Genomic DNA, 21038 nt, shown 5'->3' with positions numbered 1-21038 from the left:
TCAGTATACGCCGGTGGGGTACCAGTGAAGGATGACAGGTGAGGATGAAGCAGGTCAGTTAGCCCATCGTGACGAATTCAACAAGAATTGTTCACGATGGTTTCCAGGGGAACCACGTGGAGGTCGACCTAATAGGGCATATTACTAGCAATGGGGCTGTGAAATTCCATTTCTAACAATTCCTTTCCCCCCGATTTGAAGGACTGCTTCGAGATCAACCTGATAAGTCTTACGCCTAAACATAGGACTAGACTGTCAATTCACGACTGAATAGTTGCCGTGTAGGTTAAGAGATCAATGAAGACGAAAATATAAAATGTGTTTTCGTAATAGCATTCTACAGCTGCAATGTTACGTATTCTGCTGCTTGATCATTAAACGCTTGGAGATAGAAAATGTAGGTACTACACCTACTTGCAGTTATGAGTCTCTATACTATATATTTTCTTAATAAATTATTTACAAATTGATAGAAAACCAAGCATAAAGAAAGATGGACAAAAGTTTTTTCAATCTAGGTATCTTTACATTCATTTTGATTTCACTTGTAAATAAGTACTATATATTCAATATGGTCTCAGTACCTCTCTCTCTAGATGATAATCAAGTAACTCAATATTGTCGAACGAGATGTTATAAATACACAATACAGCGATCATGTATCAACGCCTTATAATAAAAGAACGGCAATAATGATAATGAAATCATGTTTGATTTAATCAGGCGTTAAAAATAAAGACTAGAGACATCTATTGTCGAGTAGTGAAATTATTAATAGGTATAAATAGCTAAACTAGCAATGCTTTATTGTAACTTATATTATTAATAAAAATATTAAGATGGCGTTACTTGTCATGTTTTCATGAAAAAATATAATCGTAAATCCAAACTTCTTTGAAATTATTTACAATTGCCAGGTACTTAATCTTAAATTTTTTGCCATTCGTTAACCAGATCATAAATGGGTCTCATTATTTTTATATAATACAAGCAAAAACAATGCATAAAAACATGGAGGCATATTTAGGTATATGTCACAGCCAATATTTTTAATTGTTACTCAGGAAAATAAGATACTTGGTTAAAACTTTGGGGAAATAATATAATGAGCTCCTTATTCAGACTTTACAATTTTGATGAACAGCTGATATTTTCTTCGCATCCTAATAATATATTTTTCTGTGTAAGGGGTAAATTAAACCACTTCTAATATAAACATCTTTTTTTTTTATTCCAACTTATAACCATACATAATATACACAGTACAAAAAAAACTTGCTTTCTTCTAATACAGCAATAAGGACAAAATTAAATTGTCACATACTTTAACTATCATTTTGTAACATTCTAACCAAATTGAGAAATTAATATAGGAGAAACTTATCTACACGCCGTATTTTAATGTACAATGCTTCGAGCGAATATGTTTCAATACAATAACTTAAAGGTAAATACACTTCTTATTATGTACTCGATGGAATTCGAATTAAAAATTTACACAATACATACATATCACTATAACTACATTTAAGCTGTAAATAACCAGAAAAGTTTATTTGTATCAATTAAGGAACATAAAACATATCCACATCTCAACGATATCACCATAATCAGACTAATTTACATTGCACATACTCCGATCGCGACCGTCGGACTAAATCACATTTCGAGTACATTTACACACAACTGGTACACAATCCACTCGGACGCTTAAAAATGGCATCTTATACACGAAACGGCGCACAGCGCGTATCACACTCGCTCCCAATCTTACGTTTAAATGCGGAACTTAGCAATTAATGTTACGTCGAGGTTGAGATCAAATGCGGAAGGTCGGCTCGGCTTCACTTGGCTTCGGCGAGCGCTTCCTCTAAACAGCACAGGGAATCTTTAACTGCATGGTACACAATATTCTTTATTTGCAACTTGTCCTCTTTATTGGAGTGCTGGCGCGATAATCGCCGGAATTGCTGCGCAAGCTCAAAGCATCGAGAAACGTTCTCTGGGGATACGAAATCTTCTGCGACTTTGATGCAGTCTAATAGGTTTCGAACTTGATGCGGAGCTCCAGCGGGTACAAAGACGGCATCTCCGGGACACTGTAGTATCGCATAGCCCTCCACTCCATACTCCCGGTATAGTCGTTCACGCAACGCCGCGTCCAAGTACCACGTCTGATCGTGTACCGGATCATGTTGGGCCCTCGGTCTAGCTCCTCGCTCTAACTCTGCGCGGACAAGAAAATCGCGAATTTTATCCGCATCTTTAGCCGCGTAGATGTGCCAGAGGGCTGCTGGAGGCTTGACTCGCGCCCTCCGCCGCGCCAGTACGTCGACGCCAGCTTCTTCGGCCGCTTTAGCCGCTTCTCTCGCGCGATCAGGTGCGTCCGCGGGCGCGCTTGCGTGGACCATTACATTGACTGCATCACTCACGTCTAGATGTAGATTGGTGGTACCTCCGGCGCCACCGTAAGCCGTGTACATCTTGGGACCTAAATCTGGGCGGACGAAGCATTCCGGTAGGCGGGCGGCTAAATTCAACTTGCCATTTCGCGACGTGTATTCACCGAGGGGTAACGCCCGCATGAGATCGTCGAAACGCGCGGGAAGAAGTTCAGCGAAGTCCTCGCCGGGTGGCCAGTCTTTTAATTTGAGCACCATCGGAGCACCACGTTCGTCACGAAGTCTCTTATTGACTAGTTCGAATCCATCCCAGAACTTTCTGGCCGGCTGATTCGGTACTACTAAACCGGATGCACAATTGACTAAATCCACTCGTGTGTCGCCGAAGTCACGGGAGAAACTCTCTGGACTCCAAAGATTCTTGTCGAGGAGACTCGACACGTCTGAGACTAGAACTGGTTGACCACGCTTCCACTGGTCCTAAAACAAAAGAAAAATCCGAAATTAATACCTGATTATCTTAACCAATTTTAATTTATGACAGACAATAGATAAAAACTGGAATGAATGATAGATATACGGCGAATTAATAGATTAGTTAAATACATAGATTAGATAAATATATAGATAGAAAATAGAAACATTAATCAGTAGAAAAAAATGCTTAAATCCTAAAGACCACAAGTATATGACTTTTTTAAAACTTTTATCATACAGTTTTATGTTACTATTTACCTGGAAAGGTTTATAGTTTCCAGGGTGACTGGGATCAGTTAGGTGTAGGAGGCGGCCGTCGCAAAGCCACGCATGTGGTACGTCAGGATACAGTAATTTGGACTCTGTAAGCGTCATAATTCTGACAGGCAGCTCCTCCCTGCTGCGGCCACTCCTGTCGTATCGCTTCACCACATTCGAGAGCGCGAATGGTTTCACATCTTCATCCTCGTCTTTCTTTTCATCTACCACACTGGAGATAACGTCGCTCAAGAAATCATTCTTGCTTTTCTTCTGCTTCTTTTTGGGTTGAGTGTCACCACCTTCTGGGGCTGGTCGTATGAGCAACTCCCTCAACGTCGAGAAACCACCACCCTCTTCGGAATCAGAGGAACTGCTGTCTGACTTCTCGTCCTTTGTCTCGGTCTTCAGTGGGACATCCGTGAGCCAGCTAACTACTGAACTGCCTGTCTTGCCATTTTCAGATTTAACAGGCGACGATCCATTGGTGGAAACATTTTCTTCTTTAACGTCTTCTTTTTTTACGTTCTGTAAAGAAAATTATAATGGTTATTAATTTGTTTGAAAGAAGGTCTAATTGTCTATTGATTAGGTATAAGTCTATACCTAACCTTTACGTCATCTATCAACAATAAATTACAGTGACCGGTTTTAATATAAACTGTGACGATAACGAGTAATAGATTTTATGAAAGAAAATGCACGTTTTAATAATAATATAAAAGACCCTCTTATCGCTCAATTGCACTCCACTGCAAACGTTATTTATTATTAGTAAGCTTACAGCTCCAATGTTAGAAATATACGACATATTCAATCAACTATCAACTCGACCTCTACACAGTCTTCCTAGAATTAAATCCGTTATAATGAGCTAACTGGTCATCCTCATCAGCACCTATCATCACACACTAGAGATACCCCGATACAACAGACTATTTCATTTTAATACTATTAACAAAAGAACAAAACTAATGAAGCCTCTGTTTGAACAATAATAAACAAAAATTTAGTCTCAAATAGGCCAGTATAACCTAATATAATGTATGTGGGTCATTGAGGTTTTTAAAATTAATTTCGATCAGGGGTCTTGACTTCTTAAAAAAGCGCATATGTTCTCTCAGAAATGTGTTTACGTGGGCTGGAGACTTTACATTTCTGTACTGTATCAGGTCGATCTCTACGAGATTTCCTCTGGAAAATCATTACAATGCGTTAACTGGCCTGTTTTCATCTTCACCTATCACCCTGCACTATTGCCCTGCCGGCATATACACAGTGCAGGGGAATTACAATTCTATTATCATCCATCAAAAAAATCTGAGTTCTAGAGTTAGCCCCGCTTAAATACACCTATGGTAATGACAATTCTAAAGTGGGCTCCACTTAAATACACCTATGGTAAGGGGACAATAGACAAAGGAGACACCTTTTGCAGGGCCCGCTGCAGCAGGTGGCGGGCGCGTGCGCGGCGTGCGGGCGGTGCGTCGCCGGCGACGCCGCAGCCGCAGCCCGGCAGTGCCCAGGCAGCGCGCGCCGCGTGCAGACGCGTCGCCGCCGCCGCCAGCGCTCCACCCGCCGCGATCTGCGTCAGCAGCAGCCGCCGCGCCGGATGCGCACCTCCCGCCGTGCACGTCAGCCAACTAGTGAACACAACACGCACACTATAACAACTACGCAATGTAATCTCAGCAGAAGGATGTTTAACCCATAATAAACTACTGATGCCAATTACAAATGTCTATTTTCAAAATTAGGACAGAAATCGAATAGAATTAGAAAATTCTAGAAATCCCCGCTCTACTCTTCTGTAACATTATTCACTTTTTACATTCATTGCTTTCATTAAACTTTAAGGCTGGTTGTGCTACACATGGAAGTTTTCTATTGCAAATATTTCCTAAATAATCGCAATTGAAACTCGAATCTACAAGCCTTTTCCTATATGATGATTAGCCTATTATCCGTTTTTGTATTCTTGCTCTCTTATCATATAGGCGATAGTATATAGCTACCTTCCTAATTAGAGCGCGATTCCCCTTGGAAACCATCCTAGTTAATTCCTATTGAATTCGTCACAATGGGCTGACTGGCCTGTTTTCATCCTCACCTGTCATCTCTCACAAATGCCCCACAAAATGTACCTATATTTTAAGTTAGAATACAACGTATCCATAACATACATTTCTTTCAAAACCATTAAGTAATTTTTGCGTCAAACATCCACCCATCCTTACAAACTATCGCGTATATAACAGGATATGATAACAAGAAATAATTACCCAAATGAATCTCTCTCGCCATTACTGCTGGCATTCGATGTACTGTTTGACTCGTTAGTAGCATTGGCTGATTCTCCTGATGTCCGTGACTATAACAAAATACAATTTGCTTACTCATATTTATTAAACCGCAAATTCCTTAATTCCTTCTTACATTTAATAATATTTATCCTTATATGAATATAAGGATAAATATTGTATGAGACCTATATAGAAACAAAAAACTTCAATCTGCTAATTTCCTATATAAAAGCAAATAAATACACCGTTATCAGGGAACACAATAACTCCTTCATGGGAGTCAGAGAGATTAATTAAGTGTAGCATTTTTTTATATTTAATTTACTATTAATCAACTTACAAAACAATGCTTTCTACAGTAAAATATAAAACAACGTATGTATGTTTTGAAAAATTGGTATTAAAATCTCGTTTACCATTCTAAGTAATTCAAATAAAAACAAATATAAATTTAGTTACTTGAGGAATTTACCTTATAACAATCAAGACATACGACGAACCCGCATTTGCCGCAGGTCCAATGGAAATTGAACAGTGTGGTCTCACACACGTCACACATTTCTCTAACACCTTGCACTACGCGCTTCCACGCTATTGTCTTGTCTGTGAATAAGATAAGAGTATATATATTAACATAGATGTCATACACACTTTCCACTATCTCTACAATGATAAATTAATAACTATGAATAAGTTGACTAGAATAGACGTCATTATTTATTAGTAACTAGACATGTTTACAAGCTCTTTTAAAACATCACTCTATATGTTTTTACCGTTTCGTTCAGGATGTTATGTTGTTTATTTATGACTATTATTCTAAGAATCAGTTATACATTAGCAAACCCGAGATATATATGGATGAGCCATAATTGCGTTCAACCATAATTCAAAGAGTTCAACGACCTGACCTACCACGCCCCTAACACCAATAGTAATATATAGCTATTTAGTACAAGATATATTCAGAAATACTTAGTCAAAATTTTTATATGAGTATATTGTGATATTACATATAAATATGTGCATTGAAATATTCCCCAATTAAATATTATTGGGATTATTTATTACATATACAAACATGAGGTGCATGTAATAAATATCAGTCTACATATTTCGCAAGTCATAATTAAATACAATGACATTGTCTCCTTTATGACACAGCATTACAATAACTATTTTAAATGATGATCTCATTGTAAAAACTAAATACATTCGTAAAATAAATTATCAAATCAGCGAATTCTAGAAGTATAAACTACCACTTTAAAGCTAGCTTTGGGTGTTCAATTATTCTATCATTAAAGAAATAGATAAATAGTAAGTAGGTACTATTATTTAAAATAAATTCCAGTGATGACAATACAAATGGATTGAAATCATTTGCGATCTATAAGAATAGATCTGTATTAATAGAAGAGATTGTTTGAACACTCAAATGTCTGGATTTACCAGTTGGAGTTGGAAATTTCTTTTAACATAGATTTAAGATAGCTCACTTCTTGAGGAAGGTTAATGGCTATTCAACATTACAATACTACGACGGGAGATGCCGCGGTTTATATCTAATACAGATAATAACATACCATCATTTAAATGATGTGATTCGGCCTCTTTCTCCTGTTGTAACAGTTCACAGAACTGGTCTCCAATCTCCCTAAGTAGGAAGCAACTCATTTCTATATCTAATTCCGCCGCACCGGCGGATGATGACAGCCATAGTTTCTTATCCTCCTGTCAAAGATTAAAATATAATAGTTTAATCTAATGTTTACCTTTATAAAGAAAAGAAAACAGAGTTAAATAAATTTTCGAGTAAGACTTGAGATTGTGCATAAAAAGGCAGTCTTGGCGAAAGCTGCAGGGGACCATTATCAAATTAACGAGTCGAAGAAAAAACACAATACAGTATAAAAAGGATGAAAAAAAATAATTACCTCCTCTGCATCCTTGTATGGGTCCGAAAACCCGGCTATAGCTAATTGCCTATTCTTGGCATATTTCAGTCTTCGGAAAGCGTAGAAACGGCAAAAGATGTTCGGCATGTCCTTGTCCCGCTGCGCCGGCGACCACCGGCACTCGCGGCACTTGGCCAGCCGCGGCGCCACCTCGAAGCACGGCCCGTTTTGCAAAAACGACTCGTTGCTGGGCCGCGAGTGCGCGGCGGCGGACCCGCGTCGCGGGGGGTCGTCCTTGCGGCGCCCCCCACGGCCGCTGCCCGCTCCTCTTGATCTCCGGCCCCGCGCGCGACCTCCGCCCCCACGCTTGCTCGACGTACTGCCACTCCCACTCCCACTACCACCAGAATCCGAATCTTTGTCATCGCTTTCCTTATCACTCTCGCTACCACTCTCTGAGGCCTTCTTTTTCTTAGGTTCGTCCCCAGTTTTTCGCGCCACAATACCTTTTTTCCGTTTCGCCTTTGGCGGCTTCCTTTTAGGCGGCGCCGCCGTTTCTCTGTCTGAACTCGAACTGTCTTCCTCGGCGTCGTCGACGCGGCCGTTCATTTCCTTTGGCTTTCGCGGCTTCGATGTTTTGCGAGCACTCCGCTGGATGGACTTCGCTGCTACAGGTACTACTATATTAGAACTGGAGTCATCGGGTTCCGACACCCTTGTAATCGTCATTGGGAGTGTGATGCAAGTTCCACCGCCACCGGAACAGTCCCCCTCGCCGATCGGCGCGGTTTCATGTCGTTGCAACCACGCTTTCTTACCGAGGTGACGAACTGGTGCGGAACCATCACGCGGTGAAGCGGACTTTGCTGGAGTTTCTACTTCGGCGAGAGGCGTGACGGGCGGGGTAGCTGGGGGCGCAGGCGGCGTCGGCGCGGCCGGTGGGGCAGCAGCGCCCGCCGGCGACGCGGCCAACGGGGGCACCGGCGTGGCTGGCGCCGGACTGGCCGCCGGCGTCAGTTGAGGTGCAGGTGAAGCGCCGGCGGCACGTTCGGGTGTTTCGACACTGCCGTCCGCAGAGGGAACGCGGACGTCGCAAGGCGGACCGGGTGCCTGTGGTGCCGGCTCCGAACCGTGTGGCGTCCTACCGACGCTTGCGGCCGCTGCGATCAACGGCTCCGGCGCCGGCAAATCTTCGAGACGCCGCCGCTTCGTCTCCGCGTCGGCAGGCTCGAAGGGGTACCGGCGACGCGGTGATAACCTGTCAGGGTCATCACGAGTAACGCCTAGGTCTAGCGGTTGAGTTTGACACGGCGACGGCGCGTTAGTGTCACCGTGAGCGCGCGGCGGCGGTCGAGGTTCGGGCGTACGACAGTGTGCCACTGGCGGTGGTCGCGTCCGAGGCGCAGGTGAATACGCGGACGGTGGCGGATACGGCACTGGCGGTGGCTCTGTTTTTGGTAACTGCAGAGACGGCTCGACAGCGACAGCATAATGTGCGGGACTAGGTGAGTTACTGCTAGGTTTGCCATATATATGTTGCGGCGCCGGGCTGGACACCTTTGGTTTGGCCTGTGGTGCCGTTTGGTAATAAGCTGGGGACCGTTGTGGAGGAGGTTGATATAACCGCCTATTATTTTTATCTTGCGCTGGCAACGCTGCATGTGGCGAAGTTTGGAGCACTGGATGTGGATGGGGCGGCGCATGCGGTGACAGACCGGTCCGGTACGGTCTTGAAGGAAGGTAATGTGAAGGTTCACTCCTGGGCTTACTGGGATACGGGTGCTTCTGCTCCAAGTGGATCTGTTTGGCGTCGTGCTTGACTATCACAGAATTTTTTTCCGGTACCAAGGGCGGTGGTGCCGGTAAATGTTGTTCTTTAAGTTTATCATATGATCTATAAGGAGGATAATTATATGGTGCAAAATTAGGTTCGCCCTTAGGTAAAGAAGGATGTGGCGCGGGTTTTTCAGGTTTGGATGAAATGGAAAGTCGCGCATGTGGGGAACAGTAATCCGCGGGGGAGGGAGCTGGTGCGCGAGGGGAAGGATGGGAAGGGTGCGCGGAAGGATGCGCAGGAGGTGAATAGTAGGCGCGGTCGGGTGGAGCCGCTCTTAAACGTTCGTGTTCTGGCCCAGCCGCACGACCCGGTGGAGGAATGCTGTTCAGCAGCGACCACGACATGCTACGCTCCCTCTGTAAGTAATAATAAAGATATATTAAAAACTACTCACATGCACAATAATATTCGCATTACATGATTCCACTGTTGCAAGTGAACTCATATAACATTTACTGGTAAATACTATGAAGGAAGCTTGACAACAATTTTAATGAACAGTATTACTTAATGAATATATTAGAAAGAATAACACTATTACATAATTATGACATTCTAAATTAAGTCAAAAGAGCTCATTACTTTATTCTTTATTGTACACAAACATAATGTACAAAGGCGAGCTTATCTCTAATAAGAGATTTCGTTCAGCAAACCTTTTCAACTGAATTGAATGTTATTTAAAAATAAAAATAGGTAATTTATCGTTGATATCATTATGATTAACTGAATAAGGTAATACGAAAGTTGTCTAACCTTCTGGTTAGCTAACCGGAACGACTCCTCGAAATGCCTGGTGACGAGTTTCGAGGCTGCATTCTCCTGGTCTCTCCTCTCTTTTTCTTCTCTCTCCTGTTTTTCCCGTTCTCTCTCCCTCTCCCGCTCCTGCTCTATCCGTTCTCTCTCCTTTCTTTCTTTCTGCTGCTTTTCCAATATTTCCCTTTTCTCCTGTTCCCTTCGTTCTCTATAAGGAAAGAAAACATATCTATTACAATTTTGTTTAATATACCACATAATATATATTGTTTGCCACCTTCGTCGTATAAAAAAGTATTTTCTTAGGAAATCAAAACGAAAAAAAAAACAGATATGTGAGTTTTATGTGAGAAGTTTATTTAATAGTGTACCTCAAGCGGATATGATATAAAGGTATTAAATAAATATGTAATATGTCATAAATCAAGATCAATTTAAATATAAAATTTATATAAGTCGTTAAAAATGTATTAATAGCAGCTTTATAGACACATCTAAATTTATAAATCGCAGTGATCATTTACTACTACTGTACGTGGGCGTAATTAGAATGACAAGTCGATGTCGCATTAATTCGATCACATCAATTTATTAGGCAACTAAGACGTAGTATCTATTGTGTACAATACACATATCAGGTAGTTACTCCAAACTACACACATAATTCGTAGTATAAATCCTATTCACAAACTCCACTTATCAATCGATCGTTCCACCAAATTAATAAATTGATTTTATTGATTGTTACATTAATTATCGATTAGAGTACTACGCAAGTCAATGCCTCGTGATTTTTGAACTAATCTAATGTAAAATATATCTATTCTATATAGGCTGGTTTTAACCCTTCTTTGCATAATGGTGGAAATTTCCAACATAACATTGAATGCGCAAAAATTATATAAAAGAACAAATTCACTTTAAGTTCATCGTGTCTGGATACCTTTTTAATGTCCTTTGCAGAAAAAAAACATAGCTGTCAAATTTATTTAATAAGCATTTTTCCTTTAATTTTGAACATGAATTATATCACCTTGATTTATTTCACCAATATCAAAGCTCCATCTTTATCTCTAAAAAATCATCAATATTACAGCGATATTCTAAGAAAATTTCATTTATACTAATGAATAAAAATTATTTATTGACAAAAAAAAATTACATAGAATTCTTGTAAGCCTTGATCTCTAAACTACCAAATTAAAATTTCAATTATAAAAAAATATATATAGATTGAGAGAATAACGTCTTGTCTCGCAATCAACAATGCTCAGTGACACTACTATGTTCTGTAACGTAGAAAGACAAAGTACAAATTTAAAGGATTATTGACGAAAATGCAGAGGAGAAATTCTGTGATAAATAACGAATGATGAAAAGAAGACTACACAGATAGACCGTGTCCTAGATTTAACATATATAATACAGAAAGTGTATTTTACATAATACAGCTAATACGTAGAAACAAAGAGAATCCAATTAAAACGGGTTACACGTAGTCTTACAACATGTGTAGCTAGAGATAATTAAATGTTCGTTACAAAATCACATTTTAATTAAAGGAGTTAATACTCCTTTGAATTTTATTCAATTTCTTTGAATTTATTCTTGCATAGCTTTTTACCCGCTACTTCGTATGCGTGGATTCCAGAAATAGAAAAATCAATGAACCTTTCTAGATAGCATATCAAATGTGGCTACTACTTATTAAACCCCCTAAGGGGGAGGCTTATGTTCAGCAGTGGACAGTTAAAGGCTGATATAATGATGATGAAAATTAAAGTTATGTAGGTACTAAATATGTACGATAATTGCTATCTATTATCATGTCTTTATTTAGAACTAATGAATACATTTATTAGAATGGTTATCTACCTCGTGTATTTTACACTAATGTTTTACTTACATAGCAATTATTAACACAAAAATTAAATAATGACATCCAAACACATTAAAACTATTTTTTACTCCACAAATTAATTAGTATGAACTAGTCATATCACTAAATGATACTGACAACTAATATGAAATGTCAAAACAACATAGTCAACAGAGAAACAAGACAAAGAAGTCTGTATATAAATCATAGATTAAAAGATTAGATTAAATAAGAACTACAGAGCATACTTAATCTTGTCTTAGAATACCTTGTTTTATCTAACTCTAGTATTCTAAACATAGAGTAAGCATAATATCATTGTATTTTATCTCAGTATGCGAGAATGTGTTAATTTTATCTTTGGATTTTATCCGACAACCTAGTAACAGAACCAATACGATCTATAATACGAGACAATAACATATAAAACAATTTGATAACAATAATAAACGAAGATAAAGAGTTCCACGCAGTATCAATATAACACAGCATAACACCTACAAGATAAGTTTAACCTTGAAAAATACACATAGATAATAGATTATATTTGCATTAACTCATATCAATGAATAACATGTTATGTAATTACTGATAAAATTAAACAAAGTAAACAATATCACTTTGACTAAATGATAACATAATTTACAGGAAATACCTTGGAACGACTCACTTCGACAAAAACACATTTTTGTTTTAGTAAAAATATGTCCTTTTACGAAAATTAGTCACAAAAAAACACTTAATCACTTATTCTCCAGCTGTCCTGCTTTCGTAGAACAGAAATTAAATACTATTCCCGATTTATTTATCAAAATTCCCGCGTAACATTTCTGATTTATTGAGAATTGTTAAAATCTATCTCGCTGTCTATATTTTCATTAAGAATACAGTAAATATTTAACGCTTTGCTACTATTAAGGAATTTTTTTTTCTGAATTTCCTAGTGTTATATTAACGTGAACGAACATTTCGACACGAGATTTTTTAACACATAATTTCAATAAAAGACACGCTAATATAATTTATTAAATATTCTAAATAATCCCTTTATAATACTCAACGTTACATTAACAGAAAAGTGACGTAAAATTTTATATTTTTTTAAAGTGTAATCATAGTGATTTAGAATTTCAAAACATCGTTATTTATATAAGGGATGTTCGTTATCTTTAAGTAGAGAATGGAATACGTAGATTGAGCACAATTTGAACTATATGTTTTCTATGGAAAAAGCTACAATAGATTGACATACAAATACGTCACAGGACCAATTTCCCTAAATACGGTCCAATAAAATGAGTCAAAATATTATTATGTTAGAAAAATGAGATTAGTAAAATGTGAATATGAGTTTTTATTTATTACCCCTAGCACTTGAACGGGTTAAGGAATTGAAATTGTGTACAGACGCCTTATTTAAGATAGAAAAAGAGATCAACCAAATCTTTCCTCTTTATTATATTAGTTTACATGTACGAAGTCGCGAGTAAAAACTATTATCTAAAATTGTGGCAATATACCATTCTAACAGCAATAAAGAGTTAAGTAGATTAAATAAATTTAATAAAATAGACCAGAATATAGTCTATTACATTAAGTTCGTTAAATGATACAGTACTTAAAATTAGCTTAAGCTTGTGTGTGGTGTGTATTTGCCTACTATAATAATTTTCATACCAGACTGTGTTTATAAAGTACCAGGAATTCATAATGTCAATGTGAACGCACATAAATATCGATTCAATTTGTTTCCTATAAATTTAACATATTAGCAGTCAGATTTGTCAGATTAAATGAACAAATTATGAATATGAAATGAAAAAAAAAATACATTTTGCATGTAAACGAAATTTCCTGTTACCGCAAATGATACAGAAGAAATGAGGATGTATTAAAAATTAACCTTTGAAAATACCCTAAATGGTAAAATCGATCAGGTATTTATTATAAAACCTTTTTTGTGCGAGAGTACAAATATTTTTTTATAATAATCATATTATAAATATGATTATTTAAAAAAAAAAAGTTTGCAAAATACTTGCAGTGACACGGGCATACCAATAATATAAAACAAAAAATATAATAATATAACAATAATAGAAAAAAAAATCTTGTTGAATCTGTTGAAAATTCGCTAAAAGAAATGACAACCATACCCCATTCAGTTCACGTGTAATGTGTAATTGTGTAAAAATGAAACGAAGACTGTGTGTGACAAACGTTGGCGTGACTATACGTTGTTAAAAGATAACAAAACAAATTCTAATGAAAACTTGTAGTTTTTATTTAAAAAAATAATTTCCGTTACTTTCAAACAACTTCGAAGACGATTCATAACATTCTCATTTAGTCTGTATTTTTTTTGTAATCAAAAAAAAATATTTTGTAACAACTGAAGCTACAGTTTTTATTTGCAAAGCAAAAATCAGCTTATTACGAAATAAAATTTAGCTGTAGATACACAAGTCTAATGATGGTTCACTCCACATTTACAAAATTAGTGCTAAATTAGCGCTTTCGTACTTTTGTATCTTACTTATCACACCAATGAGTCCGCATCTATGGAAATTCCTAGAATAACATCATGTACTAAGAGAAACTAAACTACGAACATTTATATAAGAACACAACACAGAACAACCAGATACGATTTAGAAATAGATGTGTTCTTTTTTCAAATCACAATTTGAGACAGAAAGTACTGTACTGTACTACTATACAAAGTAGTACTAATACCAATACTGTGGTTTCGATTAGGCAATACACTGCAGACAGCCGCACCAATATCGCCGGAAGTATTTATGATGTGGGTCGACGATTATCTTAATGAGTAAATAGTGTTTGTCATCAGAATTCATCTAAAAATGTACAGTACAGGAACTCTAGTAATCCTATCCTGATATTGCCCAAAAAAAAACAGTCCAACAAATCATCGCGATAATATGCAAAAACCACGGATTTCCAACTGCTGTAGATGATATTTATGGATAATTAGAACTAATAATAATAATTATTATTATTCATAAATTTATTATTATTATAATCTACTTGTAGAACACTAATACCTTAGATTATGAAGAATACATAAGTAGGTACATTATACTATTTATGGGTACACGCAAAAAATTTAATTAGTCTATGTTGTACCTACCGGTCATTATGATCATAATTAAAGCAAGCAGAACGTAGCTTCTAACAGGAAATGCAAAAAAACATATTTGATTAGTTTTTTAAAAGCAGTTTCACGTTGCAAATTATTGTTGTATACCTACTGCAAACAGTTTAAGGTATTAATCGATGGCACTTCACTTTATAGCTTTCGAGTCATCCGGCAGATGATTGGAATACAAATGGCAAATTTCAGGAATGTACATCACATCACAATCGAGCATCCGTACAATGACCTTCACTGGCGAGCGACTCCGACATCCGCTGTAATCGGCGACCTTGAACGAATTCCAACAATACAACGCAATCAGCGCCGAGTACATTGTTTGATAATAATAATTGATAATATAATCATCTTTGTAAGAATGTTTGTACTATTTCCGTACATTTTTATTTAACTATATAAAATTATATGACGTAACCGGTTTCGCTGTATCAATGCGTTATGTTTCAGCAATATAATAAAATTGTACCTAGACATTATCTGTACATGGGAGATATTTAAGAAAACTTAATACGAAAAGTCTTACTAAGACCAATATATGTCAAAACAATGGCTTTTAAAAATTTTGTCTTTCTATCTGCATGTTTGTTCCGGCATCATGCAAAAACCACTGCACCAAATTGGATGCAGTTTTCACAAATATATTCACAGAGGTCTAATTTAAAATCTGATGTATGTTGCATCTTGACAAGCCAGCTTTAAATGGTATGAAGTAACGGACAAAAAGTTTAAGAAAATAAAATCGAATTTAAAGTCAACTTTCCGTTCAAAATTTCTAAACTTCGTACAAGTACAGATAAAAATTAGAAAGTACTTTCTAGTTTTTTGCCACTTTGTCCGCATGACCGTGATATATAAATTGACCGGAATAAAAAGTAGCTTATGTCTTGTATTATTACTTGAGATAAAGGACATACATGTACACATAATAGTATACTAAGTTTCACGACCCCTGGTTCAGCCGTTACAGCAAATAACAAACAAACAAATAAACCCACATCCACATTTATAATACCTATTACTAAAAATGTAATTCATTGTGTTGTTTTTATTTTCTAAAAACATTGGCGACTGATGAAAAAAGAAAACAATTTGTACATGTTCCATTACTTCTTGCTTTGATTGACTTGTACAATTGACAAGAAAACATGCCGTATTCAAATACAAACAAAACATATTAGTGTAAACAATGTAAATTACACTGGTATTTACGACATTGATTTATAGCACGATAATTTACTCCATCATAAAAACTATTAAAACAAAAATATACAGACAATAAATGCTGGCCTGCCCATGCGGAAGAATTATAGAAAGTCCATATGTAAATTAAAGCACGTAACAAATTTGATTGCATCGTGATAGCCTGTTGATCAATATTTCCATCAATTAACACACCAGTTTTACACATTTCCATCTCTATATGCATTGAAAGTTTTTTTTATGGGGCGATACGAGAATTTTAACTCTGCTTGCGTTGCTAGTACGCGCGGGTTGGATACCAGTGAGTAATGATATAGATATACATATATAAACGACGATGAAGTCAGGTCAGTTTGCCCATTGTGAGTAATTCATCAAGAATTAACCAAGATGGTTCCCAGAAAAGGGCAACTTGAAGGTATATTTTATTGCTTATAGGGTATTTTGCTAGCAACGGTGCTATTAATCCCCCTTATTAACAATCTCCTTTCCCTCTAATCGAAATGTTTACTTCGTATTTCAGCAATAATATTTAAGATTTTTATTCGCAAAAAAAAAAAACTACGATTTCAACCGTGAATAATTAAATAATGTGCCCCACAAAAGTAAACGATTTTAATTTTAACAAAATCAGTTATTATGTTTTAAAAATTAAACTTCTGAACAGACGTTAATAAAATTTCTATGGAGCCAAACTGTCTGACTAAATCGATTTAGAATTAATAGAGTTATGAGGTAACAAAAAAAATACAACCACATTAAGAACTTCCTTCTTTTAGCAGTCAGTTGACAAAGCAAGTTCTTAAGAAATAACAAAATAAATTTGAAAGTAATTATGATTCAGCTTTTTGAATTTTTTTCCGAAAGGGTATAATAGATTGGTCCAACAGGAACTATATTAAAATCAGTTCAGTACTTTAGTTTTAAAATCAAAATAATTGCTTTTGCCACAATTGAACTCAGATTTTTTTTCTGTGGAACAAATCTTAAATTACACTGCTGGCACAAAATAAATTCGTAATTCAACATTTACAACATAATGTCTAACTGTGGAACATAAATATCATTTTGTTTGACGTTGGCTCTAAAAAATCTTTGCGTTGGCTCGGACAATGACATTAGAGACTGGCAAAAAAAAGAAAATACAATAAATCAAATAAATACTGTAAAAAAATATAGGTACCACAAAACAGATCTGACCTTCTGTCGGATATATGTATAATAATCATTAATCATTTTAACTTAACGTTATGTTTTTGTGATAAATAATATTTATTTTTATTAGTTTCCTAATTGCATAGTATTTCAAATAAATATATTCGTGCCTTGTGCAATTTATTATAACAAATTATTTTTCTACGACTATCAATATTGTATTTTTTTTTTTCAATATATCATTATAATGAAAATATTATATTCATGTAGATATATTAGAAATACCTAAAAAGGCGTATCAACGCCACAAAAAAACAGGCGTAAAACAATGCCTGTTTTACCTATTTTGTGCTACATTAATTAGTTCAAAGAACATTGCGACATATACAGGTACTTGCTTTATCTATGTGTATAAATTTAGGCTATCATTTAAGCAGGAATGCTATGCACGGTAAATGATTTTCATAGTTTGTTCTTTTGACCTTATGTATCTTAAGTTTTTCTTTTTTTTTCTGTTACAGTACATATAACAATACAGTGGTCTACGAAACTCTAACCTTTTTAAATAATACTTGAGTTTTTCAACTTTTACCCTTCAATATTGACAATATTTTTTTCATGTTATAAAAGTCTAAAGTGAAAATTTTTCTAATATATTTTTTACTACATGTCACAGATTAATTAACTTAGTTAAACTGCAACTGCTTAATTAATTACTATAATTCGTGTAATTCGAAAAATGTGTATAAGATCAATCATAAAGAACCATCGTGTTATATAACACTAACAATAACCCTAAAGAACAGTGCCGCACCCGCGTGATATAGGATCAAAAGCAGCGTATAATCTAATCTTATGTAACATCATCACTTCCTTTGAATTACCAGTACCGTATTTTAGAGGTCAATGACCTACTTCATGATATCAAAATAACGTTACAGATAGTGAGGAGGTAAAGGACCATAAATTTTAAATACATTGTTACACTGAATTCTCGGACAATATTAATAACTAACTTTTGCTCGCAATTTCATTCTCATGGGGCTCACTTCCACACACACAGAATTCTTATACAAATTTTCATCCCCTATTTCACTCCTTTAAAAGTTAATTCTTCAAAAGCCAATAAACATTAATTTTTGTTTAGAACTACGAGCGCACATTTAAATTTTGCGTGTCTAACTTTTACTATGAATTTGTACTATGCTGAGAAAAAAAAAAAAACAATTTCAATCGTAGCAAAACACACTGAATATCGACGAAATGTTTCGTAGATATTAGATAATACATATAGAACACGAAATTGTATGTTTTTCATGTAACAAACCATTTTCTACTTCAGGATTGAACATATTTATTCGCGCGACGAAAAGACAAAAAATACAGACGAATTGAGAATCAATATGATTAGTCGTTACACTAGCTAATAGATGAACAATAAAAACAGTATTTAAAATATGAGACTGTGCCAGTCAACTAATTAGCAATAGGTATACTAAAATATTGTCTATATTCAATAGATTTATTATGTTTCATCTAAAAATAACATTATAAAATGTTGTTGTTGTTGTTGGATTAAAAAAAAAACTAAACTAGAATAGAATACCAGTATACATAAATCAATCTTAAACTAAAAGTTTGAACTATAAAAAGAAGTTTAGCAATTAAAGAGTTTTCGTAGCCAACTCTCAACTTATTTACTTAGCTGTATTAAAACTCGACTACTAGTTTCCCTTCGTACATGTACTATATAAGTACGGATAATATTAATACTTAGCAGGCAACTACTTATAAGTAATATAAAGAAATCAGAAGGGAAGAAGTAACACAATAAATCGGTCAAGGACGCATTCGCCTAACTTACACAACCTACAAGGGATAATTGAATATAAGGGAAGTAAATATATTACAAGATAAGAGTTAACGGCATGTGTGGTTTTTTTTTTTCAAACAGAGGTTAGTGACGACATACATTAGGATGGCTTCAACTTTAGGAATCATGATATAACATTTTCAAATTAAATTTGTGTGTGACAAGAAGTAAAAACACGTATTACCTCTTTAAATATGACTTGGAATACAAAACAAATAAGTGAAATACGGAGCTTGCTTACTTTAAATTATACACTTTATGAAATAAATTGTAATCAATATGTCAAATATATAGATGTCCAATCATCAATAATTGTTTTCGTATTGTATACGAAAACGGAAGGAAAAGTAAACGTCAAAAACACATAAAAAATTGACAGTCATAATGTTGCGACTAAATGTTTAGATACAAAAACATTAACTTACGCATTTATACAGAGAACTTATTATAGTCTTAATTATAAAAAAGCACCTTTAGTGAGCTTGAAATATCCATGTGTGCAAGTTAATTAATAATTACAAAAGCTAAAACTATGTGTAATATGAATAAAATATATTACGACGACCTCACAGAACCGAAATAAAGACAGGAAAATGATTATTGAAAGAAATTATTATCATGAATTTCAATTCAGGTTACATCCAATGTTCAATAATTATAATTAGGCGATAATTTTGACCTTTATAATTACTCTTACACTCAATATAAAACTATTTGGAAATTGTAGCACTAAATGTACATTTTTAATCAAATTCTCTTCGAATCTTTTTAAGTATTCGTATTTTACCATGATATTTTAATAGATATACGACCTTTTATTAAGAATTGTTATGACAATTAATACGACAAAAAATAGGCACAGGACATGCCAACGATCGAGAAAAACTATTGAAGTGAAACGATTTTCGAAGAATACTTACGTAACGGTAATTTAAGCTATTAGTTAATATAATCACATTCTTCTAAATCATGAATTTACCAGAAAAGATAGAGACAAAAGTTCAATAACGAAAATAGGACTGTTAGACCTCTGAGGCTTTTATGAAAAAAAAAAACTATTAAACTGAGTTCAAAATCCTTAAATCATTATTTAGATTTATTATGATGTTATTTTTATGACATTGGCATGAGCAAAATTTCTTAGATTTAACAAAAAAATCCACGTCTAAATATATTGGGTACAATGGGAGGTAAAAATTTATACGTAAGTAATAAATTTTCAAGTAGTTACTTTTCTATATTTGGAATAAATTTCAATTAATCAATTACAAAAACAAGCTACTTTTATTATTGATGCTATGAATATAAATGTTGGATATATTAAAGAATATAGAAACAGGCAAAAAAAGTACAAAGTATAAAGAAACGGAAAAAAAATAACCGTTTCCGCGACAAGCAAAAAGAAAACTACAACTAGAAAGAAAAGAAAACGTCTTTATTAAATAACAAATTAACTAGTCGACTCTGAATTATATTATATACTTAAATATTTGTATACTTATTTGCATATTTTATTTCTATTGACTTTATTTCATTAATATTACAATAGAATCGGACATTTATGTTCGACAATTTAAATCATTTAATATTCATACATATGTTAGTAAAATTACTATTCTCTTCTATTCTTACTATTTAGCTTTAATCACGTTAAGTTCCGATCATAAATTTTGAAAATATGTAAACAACGCAAATGTTTAAAATTAAGCAGTACTCTTTCAATTATTAAACTATCCCTTGGTCAACTCGGCAAATGGATTTATGAATAAATAAACAAAATACATCAACAAAATTGTTATCCTTACGTTTATTACCTTTTAACGCC

At 35.1% G+C, this 21038-nt stretch overlaps 1 protein-coding gene across 1 annotated transcript in view; it reads right to left on the bottom strand.

The window, feature by feature from the left end:
- Positions 1-1210: 1210 nt before the first annotated feature.
- The window catches only part of LOC113509845 (uncharacterized), a 230012-nt gene continuing 210184 nt past the window's right edge, over positions 1211-21038 (bottom strand). The window contains exons 10-17 of the mRNA XM_052899220.1: positions 9932-10139; positions 7378-9531; positions 7027-7174; positions 5913-6043; positions 5420-5508; positions 4567-4780; positions 3138-3665; positions 1211-2882 (exon numbers count right to left, since the gene is read on the bottom strand). Of these exons, the coding sequence (XP_052755180.1) occupies positions 1845-2882; positions 3138-3665; positions 4567-4780; positions 5420-5508; positions 5913-6043; positions 7027-7174; positions 7378-9531; positions 9932-10139 (4510 nt within the window). The 3' untranslated portion in view covers positions 1211-1844. The remainder of the gene's footprint in view (positions 2883-3137; positions 3666-4566; positions 4781-5419; positions 5509-5912; positions 6044-7026; positions 7175-7377; positions 9532-9931; positions 10140-21038) is intronic.

Source organism: Galleria mellonella, unplaced genomic scaffold, assembly GCF_026898425.1.
Source record: "Galleria mellonella isolate WM207_F2 unplaced genomic scaffold, CSIRO_AGI_GalMel_v1 utg57, whole genome shotgun sequence".
Taxonomy (NCBI): Eukaryota; Metazoa; Arthropoda; class Insecta; order Lepidoptera; family Pyralidae; genus Galleria; species Galleria mellonella.
The sequence above is the reverse complement of the archived record's forward strand: the minus strand, read 5'-3'. Positions and strand labels throughout refer to the sequence as shown.